Source organism: Tachyglossus aculeatus, chromosome X4, assembly GCF_015852505.1.
Source record: "Tachyglossus aculeatus isolate mTacAcu1 chromosome X4, mTacAcu1.pri, whole genome shotgun sequence".
Taxonomy (NCBI): domain Eukaryota; kingdom Metazoa; phylum Chordata; class Mammalia; order Monotremata; family Tachyglossidae; genus Tachyglossus; species Tachyglossus aculeatus.
In genome coordinates this window covers 60,142,793-60,156,317 of record NC_052098.1, presented here as the reverse complement: position 1 = coordinate 60,156,317, position 13,525 = coordinate 60,142,793, and the positions used below count along the sequence as shown (strand labels likewise).

Below are 13,525 nucleotides of genomic sequence, written 5' to 3'. Positions count from 1 at the left end.
GTCATTTTTTCAACACCGCCTGGAGTATCGTTGGTCTGCTGCTGGCCTACATCCAAATTCACGTAGGAAAAAATGCTGAATGTTCAAAGTGCTCGTCTGGTAAAAAAAAAATTCACTACACATTCACTCGGCCTATACCGGGCACTATCTTAGAATAATAATGATGGCATTTATTAAGCGCTTACTCTGTGAAAAGCACTGTTCTAAGCACTGAGGATGCTAGGGGCAGCATCATTTTATTTTGTTTTACATAATAATAATTCCTGTGATCTATGTTAAGTGCTCAATATGTGCCGGTGGCTGAACCGACCAGGTCAGACACAATCCCTGGCCCACATGGGGTCTAAGCAGGTGGACGCACGCTTATTTTATCCCCATTTTAGAGATGAGGAAACTGAGGCAGAGCATTTAAGCGACCTGCCCAAGGTCACCCAGCAGGCAAGTGGCAGAGCCGAGATTAGAACCCGGGTCCTCTGGCTCCCATCCCCCTGGCCTGGAATGCCCTCCCTCTGCCCATCCGCCAAGCTAGCTCTCTTCCTCCCTTCAAGGCCCTACTGAGAGCTCACCTCCTCCAGGAGGCCTTCCCAGACTGAGCCCCCTCCTTCCTCTCCCCCTCCTCCCCCCTCCATCCCCCCGCCTTACCTCTTTCCCTTCCCCACAGCACCTGTATATATGTTTGTACGTATTTATTACTCTATTTATTTTACTTGTACATATTTATTCTATTTATTTTATTTTGTTAATATGTTTTGTTTTGTTCTCTGTCTCCCCCCTTCTAGACTGTGAGCCCACTGTTGGGTAGGGGCCGTCTCTATATGTTGCCAACTTGTACTTCCCAGGCACTTAGTACAGTGTTCTGCACACAGTAAGCGCTCAATAAATACAATTGAATGAATGAATGAATGATGGCATTAATAAAAAAATCTTGTTTGGAGCCACTGGAAAACTGCAGTGTCTCTATCGTATGAGACTCCCTTAAGAATGTCTCCTACATTAACTGAATAAAGAGGAAGCTACTTTTTAAGGAATAAAAGTATTTAAAACACTTTTAAAGTCCAATAAGTCTGCAAAGAACCTCCCAGACTGGATTCAAGCTGCTGCATCCGAGAAAACCTCTTAACCCCTTCCCCTCTCTCTACTGCTGATAATGTCCTTAGAGAACACACTGCTTTGTTTTTTAAAAAGCCCTTTCAGAAAGTTCTAGACTTCTAGACTGTGAGCCCGCTGTTGGGTAGGGACCGTCTCTATATGTTGCCAACTTGTACTTCCCCAGCGCTTAGTACAGTGCTCTGCACACAGTAAGCGCTCAATAAATACGACAATGAATGAATGAACGAATGAAAAGTTGTTCTAAGCCCAAAAAGAAAGCTCACCTGAGCTTGATGCAGTTCTTCTTGCTCTCAAAATGGGATAGCTACCAACCTCTAAAGACTTAGTTAAATCAAGATCATGCAGAATCAAGAGATATCCAGAGGATGTTGAGATCAGCATTTTAGAACAGTCTGGTGTTAACCGCATTCGCATGAGAAAACGCGTGTGAAAAAACTTCTTATGTGGACAGCCGTCTTCTGTGCACCTGTAGAATAAAAAAGGCCCATGAGTAATAGGTACATTTGTAGATATGGCCTGTAGCCAGCTGAAGTGGTACTGTACTCTAAACTCAGTTGGTGAAACAATATCGGACATTCAAGTAAGTAAAACAACTGAAAAACAAGTAATTCAATAACCAATACTGGTATTTATTTCCAAAATATAATTGGTCTCACTTTGTTCATGATGATGTCTTTTCTGAAGCCACTAAATGAGAAAAATGGGGGGGTGGGGGGGGGAGAGAGAAAGTGTGTGTGTGTGTGTGTGTGTGTGTGTGTGTGTGTGTGTGTGGTGTGTGTGTGTGTATGCACAAATGGAAGAAAGAGAAAAAACTACAGTAAAATGACTGGGCCATTCTCTAAACAGTAACAAAAAATAAAATTGGAAGAGGAAAGGAAAAGACACACAAAACAATTTTACTCTATAGAATGAATAAAGATGTGCTTTAGAGGCAATAAAGGACAATGAAGTTTATTTCCTTATCGATGCCTCCTGCAACCACTGCAAAAAGGAGGGAAAATAGCCAATACCAAAATATTCTAGTCCTTTTAACTCTACCCTGTCTTGACACTTGTCACACGCGGTCTTCTTACGGAAACCAACGTCCTGAGCTTTTAAAGCTTAGCTAACCTTGAGAGAATTTCTCCAAAATATTCTAGTCCTTTTAACTCTACCCTGCCTTGACACTTGTCACACGCGGTCTTCTTACGGAAACCAACGTCCTGAGCTTTTAAAGCTTAGCTAACCTTGAGAGAATTTCTCCAAAATATTCTAGTCCTTTTAACTCTACCCTGCCTTGACACTTGTCACCCGCGGTCTTCTTACGGAAACCAACATCCCGAACTTTTAAAGCTCAGCTAACCCGGAGGGCATCGCTCAGTCATTTCGCCTTTTCTTTCTAAGCCCTCTTCTCCCGATTCAGTGACAAGGCCCGAGTGCTTGAAACACAACAGGGCTTTGGCAGGGAAACCCGAACGGGGCGGGAGTGAGACGAGAGGTACCGGTGCATCTGTTCGGCTCTGAGTTACTTCACAGCAGATGAGCCGGTATTTTTTCCCCCGGTACTAAACCAAGTCACCCCTCGCTGGCCCGGGTGCCTAGGCGCCAACTTGCAGTGCCACTCTCTGTGCCGGCCAGCCTAGGATGGGGTGAAGTCTGCACATGGCTTGGCTCTTTGGTTTTCTCTCCCTCCTCCCCTCCAACCTCACAACCTCACACTTGCTTGTCCAGTGGAAATGCCGCTGCGCTTAATGCACAGTCCGGGGACGGCAAGGAAGGAAGGCCTGGTAGAAGGGGGGACGGGACAGGGATAGAGGAAGAGGGGAGAGAGAGGAGGTGCTGCAGCTACTACAGCTTGAGGCCAAGAGAACCATTTTCCCTCCCTCTGCAATGCATATCCCCCCACCCCAAGGAGTTAGCGCAGTACTGGGGCTTGGGGAGCGGCAAACAAGCAGGTGACGCATTCCCAGCCCCCAAAGCACTTACACTGTAATGGAGAGACAGACCTAAAAGCATTTACAGAGGGATCCAAATAAGTAACAATGTGAAAATCAGCATGAGGGCTGCTTGCTGTTCCGGCAAAAGGCTATTTCAAAACGAAACAAAAAGGCTTTCACCCCTGGGTGCTAGAGATCTGCCTTAGAACAAAGAGGTCTTTCGGGGCCCGTCTGCTACCTTCACCCCCACGGACAGCTAAAGTTCTAGAAACAGGGTCATACTTACCGTAACAGCACAATTACCTTGCCTTTCGCGTTCCTTTCCTTTCTGTTCTTTTCAACTCACCAAACTGGAGAACAACGGACAGGGCTCCTGGAAACATTATTAGGGGAAGGCAGGTCTCCTAATTTACTATTTGTTCTTTTAAAAAACTGGAAAATTAGCTAATTCATCGTCACAGCCTCCAAGAAAAATGTTTTATATAAATTTAAGTTTCGGAAAAGCTACGCCGAAGTCAGAAAGGAGTTGGGATTCTTAATGCTGCTGTGCCAACAGAGAGGGATTTCATTTCTGAACGTAAATATTTTACAGACTACACATCTTGGAGATTTCTCACTAATAGTAAATAAGGGTACTGATCTGAAGGCACCTTAACCCTCAGAAAAATGGAGAAATATTTAACGCTCTGCAGGAATGGCAGAAAAAAAGTACCACCCTAAGGCCCTTACTGGCCAGGGACTGCGTCCGATCTGATTATCCTTATATGTATATATCGATAATTCCATTTATCTAGTCTGATGCTACTGATGCCTGTCTACTTGTTTTGTTTTGTTGTCTGTCTCCCCCTTCTACACTGTGAGCCCACTGTTGGGTAGGGATTGTCTCCATCTGTTGCCGAATTGTACTTTCCAAGCGCTTAGTACAGTGCTCTGCACACAGTAAGCGCTCAATACAATTGAATGAATGAATGAATACCCCAGTGCTTAGCACCTGTTGGCCCAGAGCCCTTAATGGATACCAGCATTATGATGATGATGACCAAAAAAAAGGTTTATTTTCATTGAAAAACACCTCATTACTATAATCGGAGAAGTAATGCAGTTTCGAGTAGAGAGTATTTCCAAAGTTCACGTCTTAGCAGGGGAGAAATCCATAAGCCAGTTTTTAACCCACATTATGTAAGCAGTTTTGAATCTTTAATCACGCTACGCTTCTAACAGGATTACCTACCAAAGTCCTAAATCGTAACTTGGAATTCGAAGCTGGGGGCAAGAAAAGGAATTCGTTTTTGGCTCTTCGCTAAACAGGCTGCTGAATGACTTTGTATTTTTAATATATTCTCCCACTCACCTGTTAGTGTCCCAGATGATGACATTTCCATCAAATCCCGATGTTACTAACAGTCTCGTATTGGTATCATATTCAATGTTCTTCACCCAACTAGTATGCCCATGTAAAGTGCATACTTTGGTGTTTAATTTTCTCAGGTCCCAAAGTGCTACTGTAGTGTCGTCAGAACAAGTTGCAAACAATCTATTATCAAGAAATCTGTCGTTTAAAAAAGGAAGGGGGGGAAAAAAAGTTAGCCTATTTATCTTTCTCATCAAATAAAATACAGCCAAAAGCCAAAAAAATAAAAATAAATGAAGAAAAGCACTATAGATATATACATTGCTGGATTCCCAAATGGGAATTCTGGCTTTGGATTTTAAAACCAAGTGCAGAAATCACCTCTGGTTATCTGGTCACATTACAAGCAATTTGCAAGAACAACTTAAGTTACAAGATTTCTTTTGTTTTTTCATTTCTGTTCAGTTAGAAATAGAGAAAAACAGAACATGGAAGTGGAGGTGCTGTAAAGGAAACCAAAAATCATAACAGGTAAGTATGGATAAAAAGTTAGAGGAGGAGGCCGTGGTCATAATTAGAGAAAGTGAGCCAAATGGTTGGAGGCCTGGTTGGGTGTTATTAAAACCGTCTTCACCCCATTTCAAACAGTTCTATGTGCACTTTCAGAATCTGTCAGGAGACGGTGGCAGGCTCCAGGTTATGTATGCTTTCGGAAGTACCGATCAGAAGGGAGACTTCACAGCCAATGTAAACACAGAAGTACATTCGTTTGTGGTTTTAATATAGACAATCCTTAGCAGTACAGATACAAACATCTGAAAATTAAACTGCCTCCTACTTCAACTGCTTTAACATTTGGCTGACAGGTCAACTTTTTGAGCTGATCTCTAACCAAAGGGGCATCCCCCACAGACGACTAAGGTCCCTCATTTTCCACTTCAAACCGTTTTTAAATCCCCCAAACTCCAGGTCTCACAATTAGTGCCATTCAGATTGTGCCTACTTCTACCCAAACTTTCCATAGGAAATTTGAATGTTTCCGTTAAGATCGGTGCCAGCTTCTGACCCTGCCACCGAAGCAAGGGTGCAAATCCGCCAGCCCTCACGTTCCATATGACCCCATTATATCACGCTGCGCGTGCACATAATATAGTGGTGTCATGTGCCACATTTTGTAGAAAAGCATGAGGGCAAAGCTCTAAGGGGCAAGAGAGGAGGAGGTGGAGGAAAGGGAACGGAGGACAAGCCAAAAGAATAAAAGGAAGAGCATCATCTCCTTCCCTGGTGCTTTCTCATTCGGCACCGGAGCAGGCGTCAATGGCTCACCGGGGTGGGAGAGGAGCACCGTTTCTTGCCAGGGTTGGCGCGAAACATGCCCGCGTGCCTCACGCCTACCCACTTGGTCTAAGGTGGCAGCATCGGCAGGCCCCTCAGAGGGAGGATTCTGATGAAAAGACACCTTGGCAGCCCTGCAGGGCGTTCACCAAAACTAGTCCGGAGGGCAGAGCCCCCAAAGTTGTTGGGGTGCGGGCAAGGCCCGGCCCCTCCCCAGAGAGTCCCCGGCGTGAGGCCAGGAGGGGCACCGCGCCCGCCCCCACGCCGGAAACGTGGCTGCGGCCTCTTCACCATTTTCCTCCTGTGGGCAAAAAGTGGAACGGCCTTCCCTGCCCCAAAACCTAGGGACCAAACCAAATCATCGCCTCTCCCCCACGGTGCTACGCCATGAAGCGGACATCAAGGGCCATCCCCACGGCCACCCCGGGCAGCTCGCCAACCCCGATTCACACCCTGTTAACGGGTAATAATAATAATGACCATATTTTTTAAGCGCTTACAATGTGTCAGGTACTGTACTAACTGCCGGGGGGGAGGACACACAAGCAAGTCCAGTTGGACGCAGTCCCTGTCCCACGTGGGGCTCACAGTCTCAATCCCCATTTCACAGAGGAGGTAACTGAGGCACAGAGGAGTGACTTGCCCACGATCACACAGCAGACAAGTGGCGGAGCCGGGATTAGAACTCACGACCATCTGATTCCCAGGCCCGTGCTCCAGCCGCTGTGCCCCGCTGCTTCTCAAATGGCCCACTCCTGCCCTCCGCCACCTTTGAGAGGGGCAGCAGCGGTAGCTCTATTTGAGAAGGGCCACCATTATCAGGAGCCGGCCCTGGGTGAGGGGCGTACCGTAATGATACATTCACGGCTGGATGCTCGTGTAGCGCAGCTGGTGATGGTCTAGAAAGATACAGCCGACAAACGGGACGCTCTTGGAAGTTTGGCGGCGCAAGAGCATCCGAATACACTGCTCAATCTCATTCCTGCCACGTTACCGCTACAAAGTATTTCGGCAGCAGGCGGCTGTTGGATTTAAATGTCTATAGCTCAGTAGGCTTCGGAAACTGAGTATCACGCCCGTTTCATTTATAAAGTGAAAAATTTAAATCTCAATTAAGTGGTCTCAAACAGAAAAAACGAATATTCAAATGAAAATCTGGCTTTTGTAGCTTCGAGATAGATTCTGCGCCGTGGAATTGTGTTTTCATTTTATTAGGCTGCGAACCACGTAGAATTCTGATGATCGAGGCATTTAGCTATCAACAAGATACCACAATAAATTCTAATCTTTGCCCAGGTCACCCTCTCCTGATCTTCACCTCGTCTATTATTAGGGCAACAAACCCCACAAATCACCGGGTACAAATTAATCAGCTAAAATCGGAAAATGAAGAGCTCTACCCCGAAGCGTAAGATACGTCGGAAGTGCAAGTGAAGAAACTGGCCCGTCCACCTAAGATCTCCTAATACCAGTCATTAGGCTGCAAAAAGATCACGCATCTGCCGGAGGCCCGGACGCCCTTCTTGTCAAAGACCCTTTGGGGGACGGTGGCTTTAGAAAATAACTACCAACCCGGCAGGTTAAAACATCGGAGAACAAACCCCGAAATGATAGCCGATGCCTCTCGGGACAGTCCCCCCTTCCTCCCCGCCCTCGGCACTAGAACGAAGAGCCGCTCTCCCTGCAGGACGGGCAGAAGCTGCAGCTGGGCATCATCATCAGTGGTATTTATTGAGCGCTTACTGTGTACAGCGCACTGGACTGAGCGCTTGGGAGCGCACCAGAGTTGGCAGATACGTTCCCTGCCCACAGCGAGCTTACAGTCTAGAGGGGGAGACGGGCATTAACAGAAATAGCTTGGACGATATCTCATTTAAAGATACGTGCGTAAGTGCTGTGGGGTTCAAGGTGGGCGAAGAGCAAATGCCTCAAGGGCATCTCCCACAAGTTGGCTTCTTTCTCTCCGCCCACCACCGACGGAAAGACTGGCCCTTGCAGGAGTCGAGGGCAGGGGGAAAGCCCCCAGCGCAAGGTAGCGAACATCGGGAAGGCTGGGCTGTTCGGACCAAAGACAGCCTGTCTACGTCCAAAGGCTGAGGAGCCTGAGGGCTCCTCCCTCCCAGCAGTAATGCTCTTCTGGCTGGTGCCGTTGAATTGCTTTGACTTAATTTCCCTAGTATTCCTTCCCTGTGTGTCTGTCCTCCCCAACACCGCCCCTTTAAATTATGAGCCCCCATATTTCTCCTCAACACAGTGCTTCACCACTGCAAGCACTTCAAAAATATAATGCCCCCTAAAACAAGATGCCGACTACAAATTATTAAAAAATCTTACATAACCTTGTAACAATTCCTTCCCATTTTGTGATGTTTAATGGAAAGTGGAAACTTCGAAAATAAAGGCTAAAATAAACATCTAGCAGGGGAAGCGTGTTTCTTCCCCTTAAGTGGGAACACCAAAAAGAACTCCGACTGAAAACTCAGCAGGGATGTCGGTAACAAATCAATCTTTAAAGAACCAACAAATCTCGAAATAAAATAGAGACAGCACCTATTTTATTTTGTCACATAAGTGCTGTGTACCGTGCTCTACACACGGCAGGCAATTGATAAATATCGTTCATTGATTTCATCAGTTTCTTCAGCCAACTCTGAAGATTTACAAAATTCACAGGTGATCCAAAAACTGCAATTCTGCCAACAGGTGTTTACTGCACCACCAAAGCTCTTACCCAAACTGCCATCAAATAGTACTTGTAATGAAAAAAAAAAAATACTATTTACTACAAAGGCACCTAAAAAGACATGGTGCTGGGCTAGACACTCTATTCAAATAAATTAAATGACAGTCCTTTAATAATGAGCAGTGAAATGCCCAAATCCTGGGGAGGAAAAAGCAGAAGTTGGAAGTTGGAAAATCCACAACATTGATAAACAGCCCCTTAAAAACAAACAAAAAAATCTAGCGTTGGCTGAATGTAAACAGAGAAAAATCTATGTGAAACTCACTTAAGAGAAAATAATCAGGTTCTGAAGACTACTCGAATGCCTGGACACTACCATTAATAATTTAATACAAGAGGATCGACTACAAAAATAGAATTCCAACTAAAATACAGGTTTCGCTGGAAAGATGCATTTTGTTTTTCTATATGCTACATCTCATTCCAGAACCCCACCAAATCTAATGAAACCTGGGGATCTCCTTCCCGCACCCATATATCTACCTGAGGAAATCCCGGTACATTTCTAGTCCACCGAAAATCCGCCTAGGTATCCACAGAGATCTAGAGGCTCAAGGAACATAAGATTCTACAATGTTACACAGGGGGCTGTATATTCAACACCTTAACATACCCATACCTTTTTCTAGTCATCAGAATATCTCAAGTGTCCCCAACAGAAAGAATATTATCTTCCTTCCTACTTTTCTGCTCGCTGTCCTAAACCGAACCCTTTAAAACTATCTACCAAAATGCACACGGGCTCATTTTTAAATTGGCGTCTCTTTCGGAAGAGTCGCCACTGCAGAATTTCCCAATTTCACTGAAGGTTAAAACCCCACCCTATTTGAATGTTCAGTTTAAAACGATCCCACTTCGTGACTGTTCTAAGCGCCGGGGTAGATACAAATTAATAATTCGTATTTATTGAGCACTTAGTGTGTGCAGAGCACTGTACTGAGCGCTTGGGAGAGTACCATACAACAGAGATGGTAGATACGTCCCCTGCACACAAGGAGCATACAGCTCGGGCCCAGCCCCTGTCTCACAGGGGGCTCACTCTAAGCTGGAGGGAGAACGGGTATTGAATGCCTATTTTACAGTGCAGTAAACTGAGGCACTAAGTGAAGGGGCTTGCCCAAGGTCACACAGCAGGCAAGTGGCAGGGTCAGGATTAGAATTTAGGGCCTCTGCGCTCCGGGCCCATGCTCTTTCCGCTAGGCCGCAGCGCTCCTCTAATTTCACCCCATTGTGCAAACTATCGGAGTCGATCTTCATTTCGAAGGACCGTATTGATGGAGTCGTTGTGCATTTCATTTTTCTCACAATGAGGCGCAGAAATTCTTACATTCTAATCAGTGCAATCATCCAATCATCAGGGTTTTCAGTTTACCAAATAACCAAACCAGGACAACCACAGGGATAGGCTACAAGACACTAGAGTGTCCGGTGAAAACCTGGAAATCTAGAATCATATACATAACCATTTCCAAAGTCGTTATACGTGGGGCCAGACAGATAAGAGTTCATATTTTCCATGAAACTATTTAACTAACCTGATATTATTTACACAATCCTCATGAGCTTCAGAAAGTGTTTTGATGTGCTTTGAAGATATGGGGTCAAAAAGTAGAACTTCAGTCTGTTCACAAGCAACAGTAAGCACTGACCTGAAAAAGTGAAACATGCAGTATTTCTGTAAAAAGACAGCAAGGCCCCACACGCTTCCTTTATTTGATAAACATCTGTCATCTCTCTTTTCGGTGGGAAGCAACAGTCCCGATCGTATACATTTGACTAAAATTGAATATTCTAATATACCTGCGGCGTTGAAAAGAAAAATGCGTCTGTTCTCTAGTTATTTCATTCACTCATTCGATCGTATTTATTGAGCGCTTACTGTGTGCAGAGCACTGTACGAAGCGCTTAGTTCCTCTCTCAGGCATGCCCATAACATACAAGGCACTTTTCAGTAAATTCTCCCACCGAGACTACGTTTCCTGTTTAATTAACCTTGTCTAATATATCGAGAGGTCCGACTCTAATGGATTTGGGGAAATTGAGCCTAATCTGGCGCCAACTGGAGACCGGGGACCCCGTGCCTCTGACCTAATCATCCCCCCCAGCCCGCTCCCCTATTGGGCGCCCTGTTTATCCGCTTCCCTCCCTCGGCATTGCTGCCGTCATTAGAGGCAGCAGCTCTTCCTGGATCCCTACCCAGCACTGTGGGCCCAGAAAAAGGCAGAAAGTAGCGGCACGGGAACTCGGGGGATCCGTGCCACTTCTTCAGACTGCCCTACCACCCTTTGGAGATGCAGTCCCCAGGGCACTGCAGCAAAGCTTCCATTTTACTTCCAGGGATCCGGTAACCCACACTCCCACACTGAATAATTTCCCATTCCCTACCCCCGGTACCTTCTTCTCTCCATACAACCATCATGGAAAGCTAGGGCACCATGAGAAGCCAAGAGCTCCTGGATATGGTGTTTATTCGTTTTCTCTTTCTCTCTCTCTCTCCCTCTCACCCCAGCCAAAAAAAACCCAAATAAACCCTGCAGTTCCCAGATATTCCTATTGCCAGAGGGTGGGTAGTCTATTTTTTCTGTATTTCCTGGCTTTAGAAAATCACCATGGAAAAAGAAAAAATTCCAACTCCTCCAGTTAGGTGCTCAGAGACCAACAGGAAATAAAGGGGGCATTCGAGAGAGAAATAATTTTCTACTTTTCACCACAGTTCCCTTCAGTTTCCATTTCACGCCCTCCTCAGCTCCCTAGCCTAGTACTCTATTTTACTTGTACATATTTACTATTCTATTTACTAGCTTTACTTCTATTTATTCTGATGACTTGACACCTGAACACATGTTTGGTTTTGTCATCTGTCTCCCCCTTCTAGACTGTGAGCCCGCTGTCAGGTAGGGACCGTCTCTATGTTGCCAACTTGTACTTCCCAAGCGCTTAGTACAGTGCTCTGCACACAGTAAGTGCTCAATAAATACGACTGAATGAATGAACACAGCAATGGGGTCTGGGCTGGGGGACTGGAGAATTAAAGGCCAGGGGCCTGGATAAATACCTATCTTCACTTCTTGGTCCTGCTTAATAATAATAACAATAATAATAATAATAATGGTATTTGTTAAGCGCTTACTATGTGCCAAGCACCGTTCTAAGCTCGGGGGGGGGGGGGGGGGGAGGTACGAGGCAATTGGGTTGTCCCACGTGGGGCTCACGGTCTTAATCCCCATTTTACAGATGAGGGAACTGAGGCACAGAGAAGTTAAGTGGCTTGCCCAAAGTCACACAGCTGACAAGGGGTGGAGCCGGAATTAGATCGCATGACCTCTGACTCCCAAGCCCGTGCTCCTTCCACGGAGCCACGCTGCTTCTCTAAATGTTGTTAATGATGAGGACTTCCCCTTGTCCACAAGCAATGGAAAAATGTGCTTCACAGGACTAAAGGCGCTCCCCTAGCCCACCACTGTAGGCTTCATTCTGCATTTCACAGAGTGAAAGAAGTGCCAAATCTCTGCGGGGGCGAGGGAGGCGGTGGTGGATCGCAAGGCCTGAGCCACAGCTATGCATGCAATTTGCATGTAGGGACCTAAGGGATGTTTTTTAAACATTTAAGGATCAAAGGGATAGTTTTTAAAAGCAAAATGTAGCTGGAAAAAAAGTTCATCTATGTCCCCGAAAACCAACTTTTTATTGTCAAATAGAATGACCAGCCAGCATTCAACCTTCAGTAGAATACTGAAGGTTCTGAAGGTGGGAGCCTCATCTTTGACACAGCAGACCTCAGTAGCCACCTGATACAGCGCTTTGCCCAACGTATAACAGATGTACGGTATTTGTTAAGCGCTTACCATGTGCCAGGCACTGTACGAAGCGCCGGGGTGGATCCAAGCAAATCGGGTTTGGATCCAGTCCCTGGCCCACACGGGGTTCACAGTCTCCATCCCCATTTTCCAGATGAGGTGACTGAGGCCCAGAGAAGTGAAGTGACTTACCCCAGGTCACCCAGCAGACAAGTGGCAGAACCGGGATGAGAACCCGTGACCTCCAGACCCCCAGGCCCGAGTTCTCCTACTACGCCACGCTGCTTCTCTAAATGTTGTTAATGATGAGGATCCCCCTTGTCCACAAGCAATGGAAGAGTCAAAAGATGCATCAACAGTGATTGGGGAATACACGTATTATTCACTGTTTTGGACCAGCTACCCTTGCAGAAAAGCACAGCTCTAGAAGCAAGCGAGTCTGGTAACCACCTCTCTGATGAGTCATTTATAAAGGACTACCAGAAAGACCCATAATAGGAGATTTCATCATCACCAGTATTTCTGATCGCCTACCGTGTGCAGGGGAAGGTGGGAGAAACACAGAGACAGACAAGAGAGCAGGTGCCATTAGAGAATTAGGGAAAAAACCGATAACCTCTCCGCACCTCCTGGACCGTCTCTGGGAGAAACAACTCACTACCCTCAGGTGCCCTGATCAGTGAGGGCAGGGATTTGTTGGGCTCTGCTTCTATTTCGCCAAAGGAAGTTTTATTCCAAAACAATTGGGAGGTGGTGTTCATTGCCATTGGAAAGAAATGCATGAATTCCCAGTATAACCTTGGCCCAACCTCAATTAATACCAGGTGGGATACTATCATTATCGCAAAACTGTCCCCGAGGCATTAATGCACATGAACAGAAAAAAAAAAATCCTGTAATGATTATCGTTTGCCCTAAAACATGTAACTTCATTATGGCCAACGTTTGGATTTTTTCTAATATTTTCCAGTTCTTTTCTGAATCATAAATGCAGTGCTTTCACTTGGTCATTTAAAACCATTACTGTTTCCCTTGATTTCTTGACAATGATACTGCAGCTCGTCTGTGAGGGGTTTTTTTTTTTTGGGGGGGGGGTATTTATTAAGTGTTTACTAAGCACTGGGGTAGATACAAACTAATCCGTTTGGACACAGTACATATCTCAAGTGGCGCTCACAGTCTTAATCCCCATTTTTCAGATGAGGTAACTGAGGCACAGAGAAGTGAAGTGACTTGTCACAAGGAGACAAGTGGAGGTTGTCATGCTGGTTCT

The 13,525-nt window shown here is 45.7% G+C and overlaps 1 protein-coding gene across 2 annotated transcripts in view; it reads right to left on the bottom strand.

Annotated features, from left to right (window-relative positions):
* The window catches only part of DCAF10 (DDB1 and CUL4 associated factor 10), a 61,339-nt gene that overhangs the window by 5,394 nt on the left and 42,420 nt on the right, over window positions 1-13,525 (bottom strand). The window contains exons 3-5 of one of the 2 annotated variants that reach the window (XM_038769423.1): window positions 9,991-10,104; window positions 4,378-4,575; window positions 1,374-1,576 (exon numbers count right to left, since the gene is read on the bottom strand). In XM_038769423.1, the coding sequence (XP_038625351.1) occupies window positions 1,374-1,576; window positions 4,378-4,575; window positions 9,991-10,104 (515 nt within the window). Of the gene's footprint in view, window positions 1-1,373; window positions 1,577-3,329; window positions 3,400-4,377; window positions 4,576-9,990; window positions 10,105-13,525 lie in introns of those variants that run through there. The other variant, XM_038769421.1, reaches the window with a different exon arrangement.